Source organism: Dendropsophus ebraccatus, chromosome 2, assembly GCF_027789765.1.
Source record: "Dendropsophus ebraccatus isolate aDenEbr1 chromosome 2, aDenEbr1.pat, whole genome shotgun sequence".
Lineage (NCBI taxonomy): Eukaryota > Metazoa > Chordata > Amphibia > Anura > Hylidae > Dendropsophus > Dendropsophus ebraccatus.
In genome coordinates this window covers 219,453,692-219,480,212 of record NC_091455.1, presented here as the reverse complement: position 1 = coordinate 219,480,212, position 26,521 = coordinate 219,453,692, and the positions used below count along the sequence as shown (strand labels likewise).

Sequence of the window (26,521 nt, the reverse complement as noted above, 5' to 3'; positions counted from 1 at the left end):
AGGAAGCGGCCACCAGCGCTGGAGCCAGGGAGGCCATGTTACTAGTTTCATCCTCTCCAGCACTCTGCCAAAAATCACCCCAGCCTGGAATTCTCCTTTAAGACTGATAGAGTGAAATCTTCTGAGGATCTATCTAGAAAAACTGAGGAGTCAATAGAGATCTAGCAGAATCATTAGAGATCCAGAGAAATCAAGAAGTAATAGACATTCAGTGGAATCAAGAGATCTAAAGGAATCAGTAGAAATCCAGAAGGAACATAAAAGATCTGGTGGAAGCAATAGAGATCAAGAGGAATCGAGAAATGTAGAAGAATCAATATAGATCCAGATATCTAGAAGAATCATTAGAGATCTAGAGGAATCAAGATATCTAAAATAGTCTGTAGTAATCCAGCAGGCAATAAAGATCCAGGGGAAGCAATAAAGATCCAGGGGAAGCAATAAAGATCCAGGGGAAGCAATAAAGATCCAGAGGAAGCAATAAAGATCCAGGGGAATCAATAAAGATCCAGGGGAATCAATAAAGATCCAGAGGAATCAATAAAGATCCAGGGGAAGCAATAAAGATCCAGGGGAATCAATAAAGATCCAGGGGAAGCAATAAAGATCCAGGGGAATCAATAAAGATCCAGAGGAAGCAATAAAGATCCAGGGGAATCAATAAAGATCCAGAGGAAGCAATAAAGATCCAGAGGAATCAATAAAGATCCAGGGGAAGCAATAAAGATCCAGGGGAAGCAATAAAGATCCAGGGGAAGCAATAAAGATCCAGGGGAAGCAATAAAGATCCAGGGGAATCAATAAAGATCCAGGGGAATCAATAAAGATCCAGAGGAAGCAATAAAGATCCAGAGGAAGCAATAAAGATCCAGGGGAATCAATAAAGATCCAGGGGAATCAATAAAGATCCAGGGGAAGCAATAAAGATCCAGGGGAATCAATAAAGATCCAGGGGAATCAATAAAGATCCAGGGGAAGCAATAAAGATCCAGGGGAAGCAATAAAGATCCAGAGGAAGCAATAAAGATCCAGGGGAATCAATAAAGATCCAGGGGAATCAATAAAGATCCAGGGGAAGCAATAAAGATCCAGGGGAAGCAATAAAGATCCAGAGGAAGCAATAAAGATCCAGGGGAATTAATAAAGATCCAGGGGAATCAATAAAGATCCAGGGGAATCAATAAAGATCCAGAGGAAGCAATAAAGATCCAGGGGAATCAATAAAGATCCAGAGGAATCAATAAAGATCCAGAGGAAGCAATAAAGATCCAGGGGAATCAATAAAGATCCAGAGGAATCAATAAAGATCCAGAGGAAGCAATAAAGATCCAGGGGAATCAATAAAGATCCAGAGGAAGCAATAAAGATCCAGGGGAATCAATAAAGATCCAGAGGAAGCAATAAAGATCCAGGGGAATCAATAAAGATCCAGAGGAATCAATAAAGATCCAGAGGAAGCAATAAAGATCCAGGGGAATCAATAAAGATCCAGGGGAAGCAATAAAGATCCAGGGGAATCAATAAAGGTCCAGAGGAATCAATAAAGATCCAGGGGAATCAATAAAGATCCAGAGGAAGCAATAAAGATCCAGAGGAATCAATAAAGGTCCAGAGGAATCAATAAAGATCCAGAGGAATCAATAAAGATCCAGGGGAAGCAATAAAGATCCAAGGGAATTAAAAGAGCTAGAAGAATTAAAGGAAATTAGGGGAAATAGATTACAAACACTAACTCACCTCTCCCGGTTAGACCGGCCTCGGGACCCCCGTTGTCATGACGTTGGGGGGGGGAGGCCTGTCCTGGCTGATGGACCGGCTGCTCAGCCAATCAGTGACTGGTGCGGCATCCCACCCTGGAGACTGGCTGAGCGGCCGATTCGTCCGCCAGGTCGTGACGTGTCAGCTCCAGAGATTCCACAGCCCGGCGGGGGCCCCGCAGCCGGCCCAGAGAGAGGTAAGTACTTGTAATCAGTTTCCCCCCTGCCAGCCATGAGATTTTATAACCCGCCAGAAAGAGATCTAAAAGACTCAATAAAGATGAGAAGAGAAATGAATAGAAATCCAGGAGGAGCATGGTCTCAGGATATCCTGTGAGGTCTGTTCCATTGCATGTAGATTGGGTGGAGCACCACATTCTTGTATATCCATGACTGACGTATAATAAACACAGTATACAGTTAACCATTCATGCAGGTTCTCCTTCAGCCATGCAATAGTGGATATGTATCGCCATCTGGTGGTGGAAGTAGCATACTACAACCTTCAGCATATAGACAGACATAGTACCAACCTATACATGCATAAAGAAGTAGTGGAGCACAGCTCTGAGACTCTGCAGAAGGAAGGAGCTGCAAGCACCCAGCCGTCTAGGGCCGAGGGACTGATGCCATATCCAATACTGTACCTTCAGCAACCTGTGTGACCGCCAAAGAGCCCACGAGAAGAATGATAGCGCACCAGGTGGCGACCATGATATCTGCAGAGGAGGGTTACATTGTTACCATAAACTCGGATTAGATCAGATGTTTTTTTATTATGTATTTATGCTGTCCCCATCAATACCACTAACGGCTTCATATCACACTGATATCTATGAAGACGTAGAGTCTTTACCTTACATTACTGAATCTGCCAATCACTGGCAGGCTTGTTCACCCCCCCTCCCCCCCTCAGGAGGGATAAGAAGATGCACAGTAAGGGACATTGAATATGGAGAGAATGTGGGCAACTGCGGGGGGAGGTATACAGTATGGGGGAACAACTACACAGGGGGAGGGAGGTATACAGTATGGGGGACAACTACAGAGAGGGGAGGGAGGTATACAGTATGGGGGGACAACTACAGAGGGAGGGAGGTATACAGAATGGGGGGACAACTACACAGGGGGAGGGAGGTATACACTATAGGGGGAAACAACTACAGAGGGGGAGGGAGGTATACAGTATGGGGGGGAACAACCACACAGGGGGGAGGGAGGTATACAGTGTGGGGGGGGAACAACCACACAGGGGGGAGGGAGGTATACAGTATAGGGGGACAACTACGGGGGGGAGGAAGGTATACAGTATGGGGGAACAACTACAGGGAAATACAGTATGGTGGACAAATACTGAGGGGGAGGGAGGTATACAGTATGGGGGGACAACTACAGGGTGGAGGAAGGTATACAGTATGGGGGAACAACTACAGGGAAATACAGTATGGGGGGACAAATACTGAGGGGGAGGGAGGTATACAGTATGGGAGAACAATTACACAGGGGGAGGGAGGTATACAGTATGGGGGGGAACAACTACACAGGGGAAGGGAGGTATACAGTATGGGGGGGACAACTACAGAGGGGCGAGGGAGGTATACAGTATGGGGGGAACAACTACAGAGGGGGGTATACAGTATGGGGGACAAATACAGTGGGGGAGGGAGGTATACAGTATGGGAGATCAATTACACAGGGGGAGGGAGGTATACAGTATGGGGGGGAACAACTACACAGGGGGAGGGAGGTATACAGTATGGGGGGGGGCAACTACAGAGGGGCGAGGGAGGTATACAGTATGGGGGGACAACTACACAGGGGGAGGGAGGTATACAGTATGGGGGGAACAACTACAGAGGGGGGTATACAGTATGGGGGGACAAATACAGTGGGGGAGGGAGGTATACAGTATGGGGGGAACAACTACAGAGGGAGGGTATACAGTATGGGGGGACAAATACAGTGGGGGAGGGAGGTATACAGTATGGGGGAACAACTACAGAGGGAGGGTATACAGTATGGGGGGACAAATACAGTGGGGGAGGTAGGTATACAGTATGGGGGGAACAACTACAGAGGGAGGGTATACAGTATGGGGGGGACAAATACAGTGGGGGAGGGAGGTATACAGTATGGGGGAACAACTACAGAGGGAGGGTATACAGTATGGGGGAACAATTACACAGGGGGACGGAGGGAGGTATACAGTATGGGGGGACAAATACAGTGGGGGAGGGAGGTATACAGTATGGGGGGAACAACTACAGAGGGAGGGTATACAGTATGGGGGGACAAATACAGTGGGGGAGGGAGGGTATACAGTATGGGGGGACAAATACAGTGGGGGAGGGAGGTATACAGTATGGGGGGACAAATACAGAGGGAGGGTATACAGTATGGGGGGACAAATACAGTGGGGGAGGGAGGTATACAGTATGGGGGGACAAATACAGTGGGGGAGGGAGGGTATACAGTATGGGGGGACAAATACAGTGGGGGAGGGAGGTATACAGTATGGGGGAACAATTACACAGGGGGACGGAGGGAGGTATACAGTATGGGGAGACAACTACAGAGGGGGAGATATACAGTATGGGGGGACAACTACAGAGGGGGAGGGAGGTATACAGTATGGGGGACAACTACAGAGGGGGAGGGAGGTATACAGTATGGGGGGGACAACTACAGAGGGGGGAGGTATACAGTATGGGGGGACAACTACAGAGGGGGTGGGAGGTATACAGTATGGGGGGAACAACTACACAGGGGGAGGGAGGTATACAGCATGAGGGGACAACTACAGAGGGAGGGAGGTATACAGTATGAGAGAACTACAGAGGGAGGAGAGGTGTACAGTATGGGGGGACAAATACTGAGGGGGAGGGAGGTATACAGTATGGGGGGGGAACAACTACACAGGGGGAGGGAGGTATGCAGTATGGGGGGAACAACTACACAGGGGGAGGGAGGTATACAGTATGGGGGGGACAACTACAGAGGGGGAGGGAGGTATACAGTATGGGGGGGAACAACTACAGAGGGAGGGTATACAGTATGGGGGGACAAATACAGTGGGGGAGGGAGGTATACAGTATGGGGGGAACAACTACAGAGGGAGGGTATACAGTATGGGGGGACAAATACAGTGAGGGAGGGAGGTATACAGTATGGGGGGAACAACTACAGAGGGAGGGTATACAGTATGGGGGGACAAATACAGTGGGGGAGGGAGGTATACAGTATGGGGGGAACAACTACAGAGGAAGGGTATACAGTATGGGGGGGACAAATACAGTGGGGGAGGGAGGGTATACAGTATGGGGGGACAAATACAGTGGGGGAGGGAGGTATACAGTATGGGGGAACAATTACACAGGGGGACGGAGGGAGGTATACAGTATGGGGAGACAACTACAGAGGGGGAGATATACAGTATGGGGGGACAACTACAGAGGGGGAGGGAGGTTTACAGTATGGGGGGACAACTACAGAGGGGGAGGGAGGTATACAGTATGGGGGGACAACTACAGAGGGGGAGGGAGGTATACAGTATGGGGGGACAACTACAGAGGGGGAGGGAGGTATACAGTATGGGGGGGACAACTACAGAGGGGGAAGGTATACAGTATGGGGGGACAACTACAGAGGGGGTGGGAGGTATACAGTATGGGGGGAACAACTACACAGGGGGAGGGAGGTATACAGCATGGGGGGACAACTACAGAGGGGGGTATACAGTATGAGAGAACTACAGAGGGAGGAGAGGTGTACAGTATGGGGGGACAACTACACAGGGGGAAGGAGGTATACAGTATGGGGGGACAACTACAGAGGAGGGAGGGAGATATACAGTAAGGGGGAACAACTAGAGAGGGGCGAGGGAGGTATACAGTATTGGGGTAACAACTACAGAGGGGGGGTATACAGTATGTGGGAACTACTACAGTGGGGGAGGGAGGTATACAGTATGGGGGAACAACTACACAGGGGACGGAGGTATACAGTATGGGGGGACAACTACAGAGGGGGAGGGAGGTTTACAGTATGGGGGGACAACTACAGAGGGGGAGGGAGGTATACAGTATGGGGGGACAACTACAGAGGGGGAGGGAGGTATACAGTATGGGGGGACAACTACAGAGGGGGAGGGAGGTATACAGTATGGGGGGGACAACTACAGAGGGGGAAGGTATACAGTATGGGGGGACAACTACAGAGGGGGTGGGAGGTATACAGTATGGGGGGAACAACTACACAGGGGGAGGGAGGTATACAGCATGGGGGGACAACTACAGAGGGGGGTATACAGTATGAGAGAACTACAGAGGGAGGAGAGGTGTACAGTATGGGGGGACAACTACACAGGGGGAAGGAGGTATACAGTATGGGGGGACAACTACAGAGGAGGGAGGGAGATATACAGTAAGGGGGAACAACTAGAGAGGGGCGAGGGAGGTATACAGTATTGGGGTAACAACTACAGAGGGGGGGTATACAGTATGTGGGAACTACTACAGTGGGGGAGGGAGGTATACAGTATGGGGGAACAACTACACAGGGGAGGGAGGTATACAGTATGGGGGGACAACTACAGAGGGGGAGAGAGGTATACAGTATGGGGGGACAACTACAGAGGGAGGGAGGTATACAGAATGGGGGGGACAACTACACAGGGGGAGGGAGGTATACAGTATGGGGGGACAACCACAGAGGAGAGAGGTATACAGAATGGGGGGGGGAACAACTACACAGGGGGAGGGAGGTATACAGTATGGGGGGAACAACTACACAGGGGGAGGGAGGTATACAGTATGGGGGGACAAGTACAGAGGAGGGAGGAAGGTATACAGTATGGGGGGACAACAACAGGGGGCATATACAGTATTGGGGGACAAATTCAGAGGGGGAGGGAGGTATACAGTATTGGGAACAACTACAGAGGGGGAGGGAGGTATACAGTTTGGGGGAACAACTACACAGGGAGGTAGGTATACAGTATGGGGGGACAACTACAGAGGGGGGAGGGAGGTATACAGTATGGGGGGAACAACTACACAGGGAGAGGGAGGTATACAGTATGGGGGAAACAACTACACAGGGGGAGGGAGGTATACAGTATGGGGGGAACAACTACAGAGGGGGAGGGAGGTATACAGTATGGGGGGACAACTACAGAGGAGGGAGGGAGGTATACAGTATGGAGGAAACAACTGCAGAGGGGGAGGGAGGTATACAGTATGGGGGGCAACTACAGATGGGGAGGGAGTTGTACAGTATGGGGGGAACAACTACACAGGGGGAGGCAGGTATACAGCATGGGGTCAACTACAGAGGGGGAGGTATACAGTATGGGGGGGACAACTACAGAGGGGGAGGAGGGTATACAGTATGGGGGACAACTACAGAGGGGGAGGAAGGTATACCGTATGGGGGGGAACAACTACAGAGGGGGAGGAAGGTATACAGTATGGGGGACAACTACAGAGGGGGAGGGAGGTATACCGTATGGGGGGGAACAACTACAGAGGGGGAGGAAGGTATACAGTATGGGGGACAACTACAGAGGGGGAGGGAGGTATACAGTATGGGGGGGAACAACTACACAGGGGGAGGAGGGTATACATTATGGGGGGACAACTACAGAGGGGAGGGAGGTATACAGTATAGGGGGATAACTACAGAGGGAGGAGGGAGGTATACAGTATGGAGGGGACAATTACAGAGGGGGACGGGAGATATACAGTATGGGGCGGACAACTACAAAGGGGGATGTATACAGTATGGGGGATAAGAACCATAGAGGGGGAGGGAAGTATACAGTATGGGGGGGTGACAACTACAGAGGGGGGAAGTATACAGTATTGGGGGGGAACAACTATAGAGGGGTCTATCCAGCATGGGGAGCAACTACAGAGGGGGAGGGAGGTATACAGTATGGGGGAACTATAGAGGGGGGTATACAGAGGGCGGTATACAGTACAGAGGACTAGAAACAGGAGAACTAACTATAGGAGTTTGAGGACCGTAGGACATTCAATATGGCGGCTATCTATCGTATAGAATGGGACTACAGTGTAGGGGTATACAGTGTTTCCCCACAAATTAGATATAGCTCCTTATTCAGAGAAAAATCCTTACATAAGAGCCTGTCTTATCTTCAGAGACACATGGTACTATACATGTAATGGTGGTGATGGGGGAGAACAGGTTGCTGATGCACTGGATTTGCACAAGGAAGGCAGTTACCCTAAGTAATGGACTGCTTGTGCTGCAGGCCTGTGAATTATAGGAACTGAGGAGGGGAAAATTACATTTAGGAGGCAGCTCTGTGGACGTACAGGTGTAGGGACGCTGAAGACAGCTTCCCAATGCTTTGTGGGTTTTAAAGGGGAACTCTGGTAATAGAATTAGTCCAGTGAAAAATTTTATTAAAGTATTGTATTGCCCCCCCCAAAAAGTTATACAAATCACCAGTATACACTTATTATGGGAAATGCTTATAAAGTTCTTTATTCCCTGCACTTACAACTGCATCAAGGCTTCACTTCCTGGATAACATGGTGAAGTCACTTCCTGGATAACATGGTGATGTCACTTCCTGGAAAATGGTGATGTCACTTCCTGGATAACATGGTGATGTCACGACCCGACACCCAGAGCTGTGCAGGCTGTGGCTGCTGGAGAGGATGATGGCAGGGGGACACTGAGCATCTCTCTGTCATCATCCTCTCCAGTAGCCACAGCCCTACAGCTCTGGGAGTTGTGACATCATTGTGTTATCTAGGATGTGACATCACCATGTTATCCAGGAAGGGACGTCATCCTGTTATCCTGGAATTGAGGCTGCTGAAGAGGATGATGGCAGAGGGATGCTCAGTGTCCCTCAGTGTCCCCCTGCCATTATCCTCTCCAGCAGCCACAGCCTGCACAGCTCTGGGAGTCGGGTGGAGACATCACCATGTTATCCAGGAAGTGACGTCACCATGTTATCCAGGAAGTGACATCACAATGTTATCCAGGAAGTGACATCACCATGTTATCTAGGAAGTGACATCACAATGTTATCCAGGAAGTGACATCACCATGTTATCCAGGAAGTGACATCACCATGTTATCCAGGAAGTGACATCACCGTGTTATCCAGGAAGTGACATCACCGTGTTATCCAGGAAGTGACATCACCGTGTTATCCAGGAAGTGACATCACCGTGTTATCCAGGAAGTGACATCACAATGTTATCCAGGAAGTGACATCACCATGTTATCTAGGAAGTGACATCACCATGTTATCCAGGAAGTGACATCACCATGTTATCCAGTAGGTGACATCACCATGTTATCCAGGAAGTGACATCACCGTGTTATCCAGGAAGTGACATCACCGTGTTATCCAGGAATTGACGTCACCGTGTTATCCAGGAAGTGACATCACCATGTTATCCAGGAAATGACATCACCATGTTATCCAGGAAGTGACATCACCATGTTATCCAGTAGGTGACATCACCATGTTATCCAGGAAGTGACATCACCGTGTTATCCAGGAAGTGACATCACCATGTTATCCAGGAAGTGACATCACCGTGTTATCCAGGAAGTGACATCACCGTGTTATCCAGGAAGTGACATCACCGTGTTATCCAGGAAGTGACATCACCGTGTTATCCAGGAAGTGACATCACAATGTTATCCAGGAAGTGACATCACCATGTTATCTAGGAAGTGACATCACAATGTTATCCAGGAAGTGACATCACCATGTTATCCAGTAGGTGACATCACCATGTTATCCAGGAAGTGACATCACCGTGTTATCCAGGAAGTGACATCACCGTGTTATCCAGGAATTGACGTCACCGTGTTATCCAGGAAGTGAGATCACCATGTTATCCAGGAAATGACATCACCATGTTATCCAGGAAGTGACATCACCGTGTTACCCAGGAAGTGACATCACCGTGTTACCCAGGAAGTGACATCACCGTGTTACCCAGGAAGTGAAGCCTTGATGCAGTAGTAAGTGCAGGGAAAAAAAGCCCTGTATAAGCATTTCCTGTAATAAGTGTATATTGGGGATTTGTATAACTTTTGGGGGGCAATATAATACTTTAATAAATTTTTTTGCCAGACTTCTCCTTTAAGAATAAGGAATAGACATATAATAAATGTGATTTCCCTGTAAAGTATCGGTGTCTCTGGACTGATGTGGCGGTCCTTCCTGCCGGGGACTCCTGCACAATGTATGCGGATCAGGCTGTTGGAGTGTCTGTGAAATGGTGGGGACCTGGAAGGGTGGTGTCCCGCTCCTGAATCCATTCCCAGGAGTATGTGGGGAATATAATATGGCATACTTAATAAATAAAAAAATAAAAATAAAAACTATAAGAAACTACTTGAGGTTTTGACTAGATAAAAGATACAGGCCTTCTAAGAGCTATAGGGGTGCGGTGTACGGAGGGGGGGTCGCTGGCATTAGGGAAATAGTTGAGGAGTATGGTATATAGTTATCATCTATAAACCGAAAATCTGAAGGTAGAAGGTGGCACCGGGAATGGATTGATTGTACGGATAATTTGCACATATGTATATACTGATGCATTATCTGCTATAAGTTGTATTTTATGCCGTATTGTGGTTTACCTATGAGTTTTTAATGAATTGTGTAAGAAAATAAAAATATATTAAGTTAAAAAGAAAAATCTCCAGTCTTCCAGTACTTATCAGCTGCTATATGTCCTACAGGAAGTGGTGTATTCTCTTCAGTCTGACACAGTGCTCTCTGCTGCCACCTCTGTCCATGTCAGGAACTGCCCAGAGCAGCAGCAAATCCCCATAGAAAACCTCTCCTGCTCTGGACAGTTCCTGACATGGACAGAGGTGGCAGCAGAGAGCACTGTGTCAGACTGAAGAGAATACACCACTTCCTGCAGGACATACAGCAGCTAATAAGTCCTGGAAGGCTGGAGAGGTTTACATGAAAATAAATTACAAATCTACAAAACTTTCTGACACCAATTGATTTGAAAAAAAAAACCACTTTCACAAAACCCACAAAGCATTAGGCAGCTGTCTCCAGTGTCCCTGCAACTGTATGTACACGGAGCTGCCTCCTCAGAGCTGACTATGGGACGGTGCCAGTGTGTGCCACTATGGGACGGTGCCAGTGTGTGCCACTATGAGACGGCGCCAGTGTGTGCCACTATGAGACGGCGCCAGTGTGTGCCACTATGGGACGGTGCCAGTGTGTGCCACTATGGGACGGTGAGAGTGTGGGCCACTATGGGATGGTGCCAGTGTGTGCCACTATGAGACGGCGCCAGTGTGTGCCACTATGAGACGGCGCCAGTGTGGGCCACTATGGGACGGTGCCAGTGTGGGCCACTATGGGACGGAGCGAGTGTGTGCCACTATGAGACGGCGCCAGTGTGTGCCACTATGGGACGGTGCCAGTGTGGGCCACTATGGGACGGAGCGAGTGTGTGCCACTATGAGACGGCGCCAGTGTGTGCCACTATGGGACGGTGCCAGTGTGTGCCACTATGGGACGGTGCCAGTGTGTGCCACTATGGGACGGTGCCAGTGTGTGCCACTATGGGACGGTGCCAGTGTGTGCCACTATTGGACGGTGTGAGTGTGTGCCACTATTGGACGGTATGAGTGTGGGCCACTATGGGAAGGTGCGAGTGTGGGCCACTATGGGAAGGTGCGAGTGTGTGCCACTATGAGACGGCGCCAGTGTGGGCCACTATGAGACGGTGCCAGTGTGTGCCACTATGGGACGGTGCCAGTGTGTGCCACTATGGGACGGTGCCAGTGTGTGCCACTATGGGACGGTGCCAGTGTGTGCCACTATGGGACGGTGCCAGTGTGTGCCACTATGGGACGGTGCCAGTGTGTGCCACTATGAGACGGTGCCAGTGTGTGCCACTATGGGACGGTGCCAGTGTGTGCCACTATGAGACGGCGCCAGTGTGTGCCACTATGGGACGGTGCCAGTGTGTGCCACTATGGGACGGTGCCAGTGTGTGCCACAAAGGGACGGTGTGAGTGTGTGCCACTATGGGACGGTGCCAGTGTGTGCCACTATGGGACGGTGAGAGTGTGGGCCACTATGGGATGGTGCCAGTGTGTGCCACTATGGGACGGTGCCAGTGTGTGCCACTATGGGACGGTGCCAGTGTGGGCCACTATGGGACGGTGCCAGTGTGTGCCACTATGGGACGGTGCCAGTGTGTGCCACTATGGGACGGTGCCAGTGTGTGCCACTATGAGACGGCGCCAGTGTGTGCCACTATGAGACGGCGCCAGTGTGTGCCACTATGGGACGGTGAGAGTGTGGGCCACTATGGGACGGTGCCAGTGTGTGCCACTATGGGACGGTGCCAGTGTGTGCCACTATGGGACGGTGCCAGTGTGTGCCACTATGGGACGGTGAGAGTGTGGGCCACTATGGGACGGTGCCAGTGTGTGCCACTATGGGATGGTGCCAGTGTGTGCCACTATGGGACGGTGCCAGTGTGTGCCACGAAGGGACGGTGCCAGTGTGTGCCACTATGGGACGGTGCCAGTGTGTGCCACTATGAGACGGCGCCAGTGTGTGCCACTATGGGACGGTGCCAGTGTGTGCCACTATGGGACGGTGCCAGTGTGTGCCACTATGGGACGGTGCCAGTGTGTGCCACTATGGGACGGTGCCAGTGTGTGCCACTATGGGACGGTGCCAGTGTGTGCCACTATGGGACGGTGCCAGTGTGTGCCACTATTGGACGGTGTGAGTGTGTGCCACTATTGGACGGTGTGAGTGTGGGCCACTATGGGAAGGTGCGAGTGTGGGCCACTATGGGAAGGTGCGAGTGTGTGCCACTATGAGACGGCGCCAGTGTGTGCCACAAAGGGACGGAGCGAGTGTGTGCCACTATGGGACGGTGAGAGTGTGTGCCACTATGGGACGGTGAGAGTGTGTGCCACTATGGGACGGTGCCAGTGTGTGCCACTATGGGATGGTGCCAGTGTGTGCCACTATGGGACGGTGCCAGTGTGTGCCACTATGGGACGGTGAGAGTGTGGGCCACTATGGGAAGGTGCGAGTGTGGGCCACTATGGGAAGGTGCGAGTGTGTGCCACTATGAGACGGCGCCAGTGTGGGCCACTATGGGAAGGTGCGAGTGTGTGCCACTATGGGACGGTGCCAATGTGTGCCACAAAGGGACGGAGCGAGTGTGTGCCACTATGGGACGGTGAGAGTGTGTGCCACTATGGGACGGTGCCAGTGTGTGCCACTATGGGACGGTGCCAGTGTGTGCCACAAAGGGACGGTGCGAGTGTGTGCCACTATTGGACGGTCTGAGTGTGTGCCACGAAGGGACAGTGCGAGTGTGTGCCACAAAGGGACGGTGTGAGTGTGTGCCACTATGGGACAGTGTGATTGTGTGCCACTATTGGACGGAGCGAGTGTGTGCCACTATTGGACGGTGAGAGTGTGTGCCACTATGGGACGGTGCCAGTGTGTGCCACTATGGGACGGAGCGAGTGTGTGCTACTAGGGGACGGTGCCAGTGTGTGCCATTATGGGACGGTGCCAGTGTGTGCCACTATTGGACGGTGTGAGTGTGTGCCACGAAGGGACAATGCAAGTGTGTGCCACAAAGGGACGGAGCGAGTGTGTGCCACTATTGGACGGTGTGAGTGTGTGCCACGAAGGGACAATGCAAGTGTGTGCCACAAAGGGACGGAGCGAGTGTGTGCCACTATTGGACGGTGTGAGTGTGTGCCACGAAGGGACAATGCAAGTGTGTGCCACAAAGGGACGGTGCGAGTGTGTGCCACTATGGGACGGTGAGAGTGTGGGCCACTATGAGACGGCGCCAGTGTGTGCCACTATGGGACGGTGCCAGTGTGTGCCACAAAGGGACGATGTGAGTGCGTGCCACTATGGGACGGTGAGAGTGTGTGCCACTATGTGACGGTGCCAGTGTGTGCCACTATGGGACGGAGCGAGTGTGTGCCACTATGGGACGGTGAGAGTGTGGGCCACTATGAGACGGCGCCAGTGTGTGCCACTATGGGACGGTGCCAGTGTGTGCCACAAAGGGACGATGTGAGTGCGTGCCACTATGGGACGGTGAGAGTGTGTGCCACTATGGGACGGTGCCAGTGTGTGCCACTATGGGACGGAGCGAGTGTGTGCCACTATGGGACGGTGAGAGTGTGTGCCACTATGAGACGGTGCCAGTGTGTGCCACTATGGGACGGAGCGAGTGTGTGCCACTATGGGACGGTGAGAGTGTGTGCCACTATGGGACGTTGTGAATGTGTGCCACGAAGGGACGGTGAGAGTGTGTGCCACTATGGGACGTTGTGAATGTGTGCCACGAAGGGACGGTGCGAGTGTGTGCCACGAAGGGACGGTGCGAGTGTGTGCCACTATGGGATGGTGCAAGTGTGTGCCACTATGGGATGGTGCAAGTGTGTGCCACTATACGATGGTGCAAGTGTGTGCCACTATGGGACGGTGCGAGTGTGTGCCACTATGGGACGGTGCAAGTGTGTGCCACTATGGGATGGTGCAAGTGTGGGCCACTATGGGACAGTGCAAGTGTGTGCCACTATGGGACGGTGCAAGTGTGTGCCACTATGGGATGGTGCAAGTGTGTGCCACTATGGGACGGTGCGAGTGTCTGCCACTATGGGACGGTGCGAGTGTGGGCCACTATGGGACAGTGCAAGTGTGTGCCACTATGGGACGGTGCAAGTGTGTGCCACTATGGGACGGTGAGAGTGTGTGCCACTATGGGACGGTGCGAGTGTGTGCCACTATGGGACGGTGCGAGTGTGTGCCACTATGGGACGGTGCGAGTGTGTGCCACTATGGGACGGTGCGAGTGTGTGCCACTATGGGACGGTGCGAGTGTGTGCCACTATGGGACGGTGCGAGTGTGTGCCACTATGGGACGGTGCGAGTGTGTGCCACTATGGCAAGGTGCGAGTGTGTGCCACTATGGGATGGTGCGAGTGTGTGCCACTTAGGGCCGGTTTTAGACTAGATGTGGCCCTGGGCAAAGTTGAAGGTGGGGCCCCAAATGCTGAAATATTTTAGCAACAATTTAAGGTCCCCATACATGTTACTCTTTTGTTGGTGGTACCTGTTGCTCCTGGTGGGTTCGGCCATCAGTGTAAGGTGTATGGGGCTCTCTGGACAGTCCTCTGACAGATGACATCAGTGGACATAGGGGGTCGAGCTTGATGGAAAATCAACTCCCAACCTCTTTGTTCTCAGAGAGATAAGCCGCCATCAGATCTGTATGGCTATGGCTTTCCCCTCTCATAGAGAACACAGGAACACTCAGATGTGCCAAATTTCTGTGTATGGGGAGGACGGGACCGGATGGGAGAGATAATTGTCAGCTGAAGGATTGTTCAGCCAGCAGTTATTGGAAGTGTACGGCCACTTTTAAGGCCGTATTACACGGCCTGATATTCCGCAGAAGCGAGCGCCAATCTGGTAGAATGGAGCTCGCTTAGAGAGCCTACTACAGCAAAAGCTATGGAGGAGATTATCAAACTGGTGTAAAGAAGAATTGGCTCAGTTGCCCCTAGCAACCAATCAGATTCCACCATCTTAGAATGTGAGTAATGAAAGGTGGAATCTGATTGGTTGCTAGGGGCAACGGAGCCAGTTTCACTTTACACCATGTTTGATAAATCTCCCCCTATGTGTATATATACAGTATATCATTAGTGATGTGTGTGCAATCCTTGCTGTATATAGTAAACAATAAAGATATATACTACCTGATCACGTTCCCCGGTGTCCTCAGGCCTTGTCTGTGATATATACTACCTGATCATGTTCCCCCGTGTCCTCAGGCCTTGTCTGTGATATATACTACCTGATCATGTTCCCCGGTGCCCTCAGGCCTTGTCTGTGATATATACTACCTGATCATGTTCCCCGGTGTCCTCAGGCCATGTCTGTGATATATACTACCTGATCACGTTCCCCGGTGTCCTCAGGCCATGTCTGTGATATATACTACCTGATCACGTTCCCCGGTGTCCTCAGGCCTTGTCTGTGATATATACTACCTGATCATGTTCCCCAGTGTCCTCACAGAGCGATAGCGTCCTGATTCGGACTATTTTCGCTCCATGTATTAGGCCCCTTACTCAGTTCAGAAGGTTACATGCCGGGACTGCCGCTATATGCCAGGACTGCCGCTACATGTCAGGACTGCCCATACATTCTGGGACTGCAGCTACATGCCGGGACTGCCGCTACATGTCAGGACTGCCACTATATGCCAGGACTGCCCCTACATGTCAGGACTGCCCCTATATGCCAGGACTGCCCATACATTCTGGGACTGCCGCTACATGCCGGGACTGCCCCTACATGTCAGGACTGCCGCTACATGCCGGGACTGCCGCTACATGCCGGGACTGCCGCTACATGTCAGGACTGCCGCTACATGCCGGGACTGCCACTACATGTCAGGACTGCCCCTACATTCTGGGACTGCCATTACATGCCGGGACTGCCCCTACATGTCAGGACTGCCACTACATGCCGGGACTGCCCCTACATTCTGGGACTGCCGCTACATGTCAGGACTGCCCCTACATTCTGGGACTGCCGCTACATGTCAGGACTGCCCCTACATTCTGGGACTGCCGCTACATGTCAGGACTGCCCCTACATTCTGGGACTGCCGCTACATGCCGGGACTGCCGCTACATGTCAGGACTGCCACTACATTCTGGGACTGCCGCTAAATGTCAGGACTGCCACTACATGTCAGGACTGCCACTACATTCTGGGACTGCCGCTAAATGTCAGGACTGCCCGCTAGTGGTGTAAACACAAGAACTATTTATATGAATTGCTTTAAAAAAATAAAATAAAAAAATCACTATAATCAGGACCAAATATTACCTCCATACCGTTATTGAAGAAAACACACTATATATAGGCCAATATTACCACCATAAAGTGACCGCCCCATAATGACTCTATATACACTATATACAGACCAATATTACCGCCATAGAGTGACCACCGCATAATGACTCTATATACACTATATACAGACCAATATTACCGCCATAGAGTGACCACCACATAATGACTCTATATACACTATATACGGACCAATATTACCACCATAGACTGACCACTGTATAATAAATGACTGTATATACACTGTATACAGACCAATATTATGTGGCTGTCACCCTATGGCTGTACTATTGGTCTGTATATAGTGTATATATAGAGTCATTATGTGGCAGTCAATCTATGGCAGTAATGACTCTACGCTATATACAGACCAATATTATTGCTATAGGCTGACCCCTGTATAATGACTTTATATACACTCTATATACAGACCAATATTACCGCCATAGAGTGACCACTGCATAATGACTCTATATACAGACCAATATTACTGCCATAGACTGACCCCTGTATAATGACTCTATATACACTATATACAGACCAATATTATGTGGCGATCACTCTATGGCTGTACTATATATACTGTACTGTGGCTGTACTGTATATAGTGTCATTATGTGGTAGTCAATCTATGGCAATAATGACTCTATATATACACTATATACAGACCAATATTACCGCCATAGAGTGACCACCACATAATGACTCTATATACACTATATACAGACCAATATTACCACCATAAAGTGACCGCCCCATAATGACTCTATATACACTATATACAGACCAATATTACCACCATAAAGTGACCGCCCCATAATGACTCTATATACACTATATACAGACCAATATTACCGCTATAGACTTTCCACTGTATAATGAATGACTCTTTATACACTGTATACAGACCAATATTATGTGGCTGTCACTCTATGGCTGTACTATTGGTCTGTATATAGTGTATATATAGAGTCATTATGTGGTGGTCACTGTATGGCAGTAATGACTATATATACACTATATACAGAACAATATTAATGCCAAAGAGTGTCCACTGCATATTGACACTTTATACAGACCAATATTACCGCCATAGAGTGACCGCCACATAACTCTATATACACACTATATACAGACCAATATTACCGCCATAGATTGACCACTGCATAAGGACTCTGTATCCAGACCAATATTATGTGGTGGTCACTGTATGGCGGTAATATTGGTCTGTATATAGTGTCATTATGTGGCAGTCAATCTATGGCAGTAATGACTATATATACACTATATACAGACCAATATTACCAGCATACAGTGACCACCACCTAAGGACTGAATACCACATTATTATTTTTCTCAATAAAATACACCGTATTGCCTTATATACATAGGAGGAGCTGCAGCCAATCAGCGGCCTCAGTGGTCACCGGCAGCAATTACATAGGACGGATGGGGCCGGAGAATGGCTGCAGCTCCTATATACAGTCTATTCACCTCAACACTTGGGAGTCAGCAGTGCTAATACACACACACTATATATATATATATACACACACACACATCCATGAAAACACATTATACAGATACAAACCATCCAGCCCACACACTATACACAGGACATGTAACACACACTACAATCATCCATTATACACCTACATTCATACACATTACACACTACATATACAGTATACTTACTCTGTCTAGCATGCTGGGTGTAGTGGTGAATCCCCCTCATGTACCATGCAGCAGGCTGTCATCCTCTCCTCCATCGTCCCGACAGCTCCACATCAGAGCAGGAAGTCACGTGCAGTAAGAGGAGCTGGAGGGAGGGGGAGGGGGAGCTACACACACACGGAGCAGACACCAAGCAGCGTCCTGCAGCCTCTGTGTGACCCCTGATAGCAGCAGCTGGGGATCACTGCCAGACGCTGCAGGACGCTCTCCTACTGGAACTGCGGGAGGGGGCCCCTGGGGGATGGGGGCCCTGGGCATTTGCCCTGCTTGCCCCCCCCTAACGCCGGCCCTGGTGCCACTATGGGACGGTGCGAGTGTGTGCCACTCTGGGACGGTGCGAGTGTGTGCCACTCTGGGACGGTGCGAGTGTGTGCCACTCTGGGACGGTGCGAGTGTGTGCCACTATGGGACGGTGCAAGTGTGTGCCACTATGGGACGGTGCGAGTGTTTGCTACTATGGCAAGGTGCGAGTGTGTGCCACTATGGCAAGGTGCGAGTGTGTGCCACTATGGCAAGGTGCGAGTGTGTGCCACTATGGCAAGGTGCGAGTGTGTGCCACTATGGGACGGTGGAAGTGTGTGAGACTATGGCAAGGTGCAAATGTGTGCCACTACGGGATGGTGCGAGTGTGTGCCACTATGGGACGGTGCGAGTGTGTGCCACTATGACAAGTTGCGAGTGTGTGCCACTATGAGAAGGTGCGAGTGTGTGCCACTATGGGACGTTGCGGGTGTCAGTAAATCAGTAAGACTGTGACCATCACTAGTGCGATTGTGAGCCACTATGGGACGGTGCGAGTGTGTGCCACTATGGGACGGTGCGAGTGTGTGCCACTATGGGACGGTGCGAGTGTGTGCCACTATGGAATGGTGCGATTGTGTGCCACTATGGGATGGTGCGATTGTGTGCCACTATGGGATGGTGCGATTGTGTGCCACTATGGGATGGTGCGAGTGTCAGTAAATCAGTAAGACTGTGACCATCACTAGTGCGATTGTGTGCCACTATGGGACGGTGCGAGTGTCTGCCACTATGGGATGGTGCGAGTGTGCGCCACTATGGGATGGTGCGAGTGTGCGCCACTATGGGACGGTGCGAGTGTGCGCCACTATGGGACGGTGCGAGTGTCTGCCACTATGGGACGGTGCGAGTGTGCGCCACTATGGAATGGTGCGATTGTGTGCCACTATGGAATGGTGCGATTGTGTGCCACTATGGGATGGTGCGATTGTGTGCCACTATGGAATGGTGCAATTGTGTGCCACTATGGGATGGTGCGAGTGTGCGCCACTATGGGACGGTGCGAGTGTGCGCCACTATGGGATGGTGCGAGTGTGTGCCACTATGGGACGGTGCGAGTGTGCGCCACTATGGGACGGTGCGAGTGTCTGCCACTATGGGACGGTGCGAGTGTGCGCCACTATGGAATGGTGCGATTGTGTGCCACTATGGAATGGTGCGATTGTGTGCCACTATGGGATGGTGCGATTGTGTGCCACTATGGAATGGTGCAATTGTGTGCCACTATGGGATGGTGCGAGTGTGCGCCACTATGGGACGGTGCGAGTGTGCGCCACTATGGGATGGTGCGAGTGTGCGCCACTATGGGACGGTGCGAGTGTGCGCCACTATGGGACGGTGCGAGTGTCTGCCACTATGGGACGGTGCGAGTGTGCGCCACTATGGCATGGTGCGATTGTGTGCCACTATGGAATGGTGCGATTGTGTGCCACTATGGGATGGTGCGATTGTGTGCCACTATGGAATGGTGCAATTGTGTGCCACTATGGGATGGTGCGAGTGTGCGCCACTATGGGACGGTGCGAGTGTGCGCCACTATGGGATGGTGCGAGTGTGTGCCACTATGGGATGGTGCGAGTGTGCGCCACTATGGGACGGTGCGAGTGTGCGCCACTATGGGATGGTGCGAGTGTGTGCCACTATGGGATGGTGCGAGTGTGCGCCACTATGGGACGGTGCGAGTGTGTGCCACTATGGAATGGTGCGATTGTGTGCCACTATGGGACGGTGCGAGTGTCAGTAAATCAGTAAGACTGTGACCATCACTAGTGCGATTGTGTGCCACTATGGAATGGTGCGATTGTGTGCCACTATGGAATGGTGCGATTGTGTGCCACTATGGGACGGTGCGAGTGTCAGTAAATCAGTAAGACTGTGACCATCACTAGTGCGATTGTGTGCCACTATGGAATGGTGCGATTGTGTGCCACTATGGGATGGTGCGAGTGTGCGCCACTATGGGACGGTGCGAGTGTGCGCCACTATGGGACGGTGCGAGTGTCTGCCACTATGGGACGGTGCGAGTGTGTGCCACTATGGGATGGTGCGAGTGTGCGCCACTATGGGACGGTGCGAGTGTCTGCCACTATGGGACGGTGCGAGTGTGTGCCACTATGGGACGGTGCGAGTGTCAGTAAATCAGTAAGACTGTGACCATCACTAGTGCGATTGTGTGCCACTATGGAATGGTGCGATTGTGTGCCACTATGGGATGGTGCGAGTGTGCGCCACTATGGGACGGTGCGAGTGTGCGCCACTATGGGACGGTGCGAGTGTCTGCCACTATGGGACGGTGCGAGTGTGTGCCACTATGGGACGGTGCGAGTGTGCGCCACTATGGAATGGTGCGATTGTGTGCCACTATGGAATGGTGCGATTGTGTGCCACTATGGGATGGTGCGATTGTGTGCCACTATGGAATGGTGCAATTGTGTGCCACTATGGGATGGTGCGAGTGTGCGCCACTATGGGACGGTGCGAGTGTGCGCCACTATGGGATGGTGCGAGTGTGTGCCACTATGGGACGGTGCGAGTGTGCGCCACTATGGGACGGTGCGAGTGTCTGCCACTATGGGACGGTGCGAGTGTGCGCCACTATGGAATGGTGCGATTGTGTGCCACTATGGAATGGTGCGATTGTGTGCCACTATGGGATGGTGCGATTGTGTGCCACTATGGAATGGTGCAATTGTGTGCCACTATGGGATGGTGCGAGTGTGCGCCACTATGGGACGGTGCGAGTGTGCGCCACTATGGGATGGTGCGAGTGTGCGCCACTATGGGACGGTGCGAGTGTGCGCCACTATGGGACGGTGCGAGTGTCTGCCACTATGGGACGGTGCGAGTGTGCGCCACTATGGAATGGTGCGATTGTGTGCCACTATGGAATGGTGCGATTGTGTGCCACTATGGGATGGTGCGATTGTGTGCCACTATGGAATGGTGCAATTGTGTGCCACCATGGGATGGTGCGAGTGTGCGCCACTATGGGACGGTGCGAGTGTGCGCCACTATGGGATGGTGCGAGTGTGTGCCACTATGGGATGGTGCGAGTGTGCGCCACTATGGGACGGTGCGAGTGTGCGCCACTATGGGATGGTGCGAGTGTGTGCCACTATGGGATGGTGCGAGTGTGCGCCACTATGGGACGGTGCGAGTGTGTGCCACTATGGAATGGTGCGATTGTGTGCCACTATGGGACGGTGCGAGTGTCAGTAAATCAGTAAGACTGTGACCATCACTAGTGCGATTGTGTGCCACTATGGAATGGTGCGATTGTGTGCCACTATGGAATGGTGCGATTGTGTGCCACTATGGGACGGTGCGAGTGTCAGTAAATCAGTAAGACTGTGACCATCACTAGTGCGATTGTGTGCCACTATGGAATGGTGCGATTGTGTGCCACTATGGGATGGTGCGAGTGTGCGCCACTATGGGACGGTGCGAGTGTGCGCCACTATGGGACGGTGCGAGTGTCTGCCACTATGGGACGGTGCGAGTGTGTGCCACTATGGGATGGTGCGAGTGTGCGCCACTATGGGACGGTGCGAGTGTGTGCCACTATGGGACGGTGCGAGTGTGTGCCACTATGGGACGGTGCGAGTGTCAGTAAATCAGTAAGACTGTGACCATCACTAGTGCGATTGTGTGCCACTATGGAATGGTGCGATTGTGTGCCACTATGGGATGGTGCGAGTGTGCGCCACTATGGGACGGTGCGAGTGTGCGCCACTATGGGACGGTGCGAGTGTCTGCCACTATGGGACGGTGCGAGTGTCTGCCACTATGGGACGGTGCGAGTGTGTGCCACTCTGGGACGGTGCGAGTGTGTGCCACTATGGGACGGTGGAAGTGTGTGCCACTATGGGACGGTGCGAGTGTTTGCTACTATGGCAAGGTGCGAGTGTGTGCCACTATGGCAAGGTGCGAGTGTGTGCCACTATGGCAAGGTGCGAGTGTGTGCCACTATGGCAAGGTGCGAGTGTGTGCCACTATGGGACGGTGGAAGTGTGTGAGACTATGGCAAGATGCGAGTGTGTGAGACTATGGCAAGGTGCAAATGTGTGCCACTACGGGATGGTGCGAGTGTGTGCCACTATGGGACGGTGCGAGTGTGTGCCACTATGACAAGTTGCGAGTGTGTGCCACTATGAGAAGGTGCGAGTGTGTGCCACTATGGGACGTTGCGGGTGTCAGTAAATCAGTAAGACTGTGACCATCACTAGTGCGATTGTGAGCCACTATGGGACGGTGCGAGTGTCTGCCACTATGGGACGGTGCGAGTGTGTGCCACTATGGGACGGTGCGAGTGTGTGCCACTATGGAATGGTGCGATTGTGTGCCACTATGGGATGGTGCGATTGTGTGCCACTATGGGATGGTGCAATTGTGTGCCACTATGGGATGGTGCGAGTGTCAGTAAATCAGTAAGACTGTGACCATCACTAGTGCGATTGTGTGCCACTATGGGACGGTGCGAGTGTCTGCCACTATGGGATGGTGCGAGTGTGCGCCACTATGGGATGGTGCGAGTGTGCGCCACTATGGGACGGTGCGAGTGTGCGCCACTATGGGACGGTGCGAGTGTCTGCCACTATGGGACGGTGCGAGTGTGCGCCACTATGGAATGGTGCGATTGTGTGCCACTATGGAATGGTGCGATTGTGTGCCACTATGGGATGGTGCGATTGTGTGCCACTATGGAATGGTGCAATTGTGTGCCACTATGGGATGGTGCGAGTGTGAGCCACTATGGGACGGTGCGAGTGTGCGCCACTATGGGATGGTGCGAGTGTGTGCCACTATGGAATGGTGCGATTGTGTGCCACTATGGGACGGTGCGAGTGTCAGTAAATCAGTAAGACTGTGACCATCACTAGTGCGATTGTGTGCCACTATGGAATGGTGCGATTGTGTGCCACTATGGGATGGTGCGAGTGTGCGCCACTATGGGACGGTGCGAGTGTGCGCCACTATGGGACGGTGCGAGTGTCTGCCACTATGGGACGGTGCGAGTGTGTGCCACTATGGGATGGTGCGAGTGTGCGCCACTATGGGACGGTGCGAGTGTCTGCCACTATGGGACGGTGCGAGTGTGTGCCACTATGGGACGGTGTGAGTGTCAGTAAATCAGTAAGACTGTGACCATCACTAGTGCGATTGTGTGCCACTATGGAATGGTGCGATTGTGTGCCACTATGGGATGGTGCGAGTGTGCGCCACTATGGGACGGTGCGAGTGTGCGCCACTATGGGACGGTGCGAGTGTCTGCCACTATGGGACGGTGCGAGTGTCTGCCACTATGGGACGGTGCGAGTGTCTGCCACTATGGGACGGTGCGAGTGTCTGCCACTATGGGACGGTGCGAGTGTCTGCCACTATGGGACGGTGCGAGTGTCTGCCACTATGGGACGGTGCGAGTGTCTGCCACTATGGGACGGTGCGAGTGTCTGCCACTATGGGACGGTGCGAGTGTCTGCCACTATGGGATGGTGCGAGTGTGCGCCACTATGGGACGGTGCGAGTGTGCGCCACTATGGGACGGTGCGAGTGTCTGCCACTATGGCAGGCTATGTTCACACAACGAACAGAGACCGGCCATTCCGGGACCCTGCCGGGTCACAGAATGGCCGGTCTCTGCCCGGATCATCCCATCCGGCCTTAAGTACTGGCCGGATGATCTTTCCGGCCGCAGAGCTCTGATGCGCATTAGCTCGATTCACTGTGTGAACTGACAGGGTTTCCTACGGCCGCAATTCAATGAAATGACATGTCAGTTATTTGCGGCGCGGCACGGATCCCGGGACGGTAAATCACAGGTAGTAATAGTGTAATAATGTGGGGTGTCTTACCGGTATCACAGGAGGAGCGGCAGAGCTGTGGATCCTGACCGGTCACTTCTCTCCTTTTATAATAACTTTGAGGCTGAGATCATTTATTGATATTTACTTGAGATCATAAAACTTTATTACTTACTGAGAAGTGAGACAGCTGGAAAGCATTTGTACCACATTTACAACCCCCACCCATATTAATGGCCCCCGCCTATGGGGCTGCCTTCTGGTATATTGTCCTGAATGATAGCGGTCATTAAGGTTGTATACGGGAAGCAATGATGGCTCAGTGACACAAGAGAGACTGTGACCATCACTAGTAGAGACTTGTGGGACCACCATCAGGTTGGACCCCTCTGCTGATCTGCCTGCCAGGCCCCTTGTGTATCAGACACTGACAGTCTCCTCCTCTCACAACCAAACAGCCGCTGCATTTGCCGTAACCCGGAGTTGCTAGGTGTTGTCAGCAGTAGGCTAGGTGTCAGGGTACCAATTGAGTGGTGATGCCCACCCCTGTGTATACTAGCACTTAGGCTTCATTCACATGTTCCGTGTTCCGCACAGAAGACGGATGTGGAATGCCTGTAACGGACTCTCCCCCTCCCGGGCAGCATCTGTAATTAGATGCTGAGAGCGGGGGAACTGTACAGATATGCGCCGCATTGTAATGACAGCACCGCATGGCTGATTCATTATAGCGCGGCGCATATCTGTACAGTTCCCCCGCTCCCAGCATGCTGCCAGGGCGGGGGAGAGTCCGTTACAGGCATTCCACGTCCGTGTTCCATGCGGAACATGGAACGTGTGAATACAGCCTTAGGCTTTGTAGAGGAAGAACCATTGTATGTGCAGGTGTGGTTTCCCACCACGGTTGTTACTAGTTTATACACCCCTCGCAAAAGCCTGTACTCTAAGTACTTAAGTTTTTCCACTAGATGTCGCTAGTATGTATATCTTGTACCTAGGTGCTGCACAGCTGTGGTACTCAAGGGGTTGTTCTTTGTGATTTGTGCACCAGTGAGAGCTCTTTTCTCTTCTCCACCTCTCTCTATTCTCTTTCTCTTTCACTCTCTTCTCACCCACTCACAGCAGGTATTACATACCCTGTAGGAAGTTGTCACATGGGGAGAGGAAGTGTAGGTACACACTTAGGGGGACATTTATTAAGTCCGACATTTTTTACGCCGGACTTAAAAATGTCCCCGCATCTCCGGCGCTACGGAGATTTATGTAGAGGCGGACTGCCTCCGGTGTGCACGGCCAAAAAGCTACGCAAGCTGAGGACTGGAGTAGGTTTTTGGCGTAACTTTAAGATCCAAAAATGATGAATCGCGTGGACTATGAGTCCGCGCCCCCCGTTCCGCCCCTCCACACCCCCTCAACGCCCCCCCCCCCCCGCAAATCACCCATTTGCGCTTAAAATCAATCGCAAATCGCCACTTTTCGCCGAAAAACCACATTTTGCTGGATAATACATGTCCCCCTTAGTCTTAGTCTGGAACAAGTGAAAGGAACAAGGCCTAAGTGTGTGATAGCCTGGGTACCTGACACCACCCAGCCTATCACACACCACATACATTGTTAGCCCTCTTGTGAACCTTCAGTTGTGCAAAAAATAGGAGAAGTGAGACACCAAGTGGTAAAGTGGCAAAAGGCAGCCTGCAGCACAGAGTGTGACACCTGACAGATACAGGCGGTGCTAGGAGGCAGAGATACCAGAGGACAGGCGGTGCTAGGAGGCGGAGATACCCGAGGACAGGCGGTGCTAGGAGGCGGAGATACCCGAGGACAGGCGGTGCTAGGAGGCGGAGATACCCGAGGACAGGCGGTGCTAGGAGGCGGAGATACCCGAGGACAGGCGGTGCTAGGAGGCGGAGATACCCGAGGACAGGCGGTGCTAGGAGGCGGAGATACCCGAGGACAGGCGGTGCTAGGACGCA

The 26,521-nt window shown here is 51.8% G+C and overlaps 2 protein-coding genes across 3 annotated transcripts in view; both read right to left on the bottom strand.

The window, feature by feature from the left end:
- The window catches only part of REG4 (regenerating family member 4), a 31,831-nt gene extending 7,196 nt beyond the window's left edge, over window positions 1–24,635 (bottom strand). Inside the window, exons 1-2 of one of the 2 annotated variants that reach the window (XM_069959601.1) lie at window positions 24,600–24,635; window positions 2,405–2,476 (exon numbers count right to left, since the gene is read on the bottom strand). In XM_069959601.1, coding sequence (XP_069815702.1) covers window positions 2,405–2,471 — 67 coding nt within the window. In that variant the 5' untranslated portion in view covers window positions 2,472–2,476; window positions 24,600–24,635. Of the gene's footprint in view, window positions 1–2,404; window positions 2,477–18,408; window positions 18,464–24,599 lie in introns of those variants that run through there. The other variant, XM_069959600.1, reaches the window with a different exon arrangement.
- Window positions 24,636–26,162: 1,527 nt separating this feature from the next.
- LOC138784240 (uncharacterized) overlaps window positions 26,163–26,521 on the bottom strand; it is a 7,406-nt gene continuing 7,047 nt past the window's right edge. Inside the window, exon 4 of the mRNA XM_069959745.1 lies at window positions 26,163–26,521. This exon is cut by the window's right edge and continues 913 nt beyond it. Within this exon, the coding sequence (XP_069815846.1) occupies window positions 26,163–26,521 (359 nt within the window).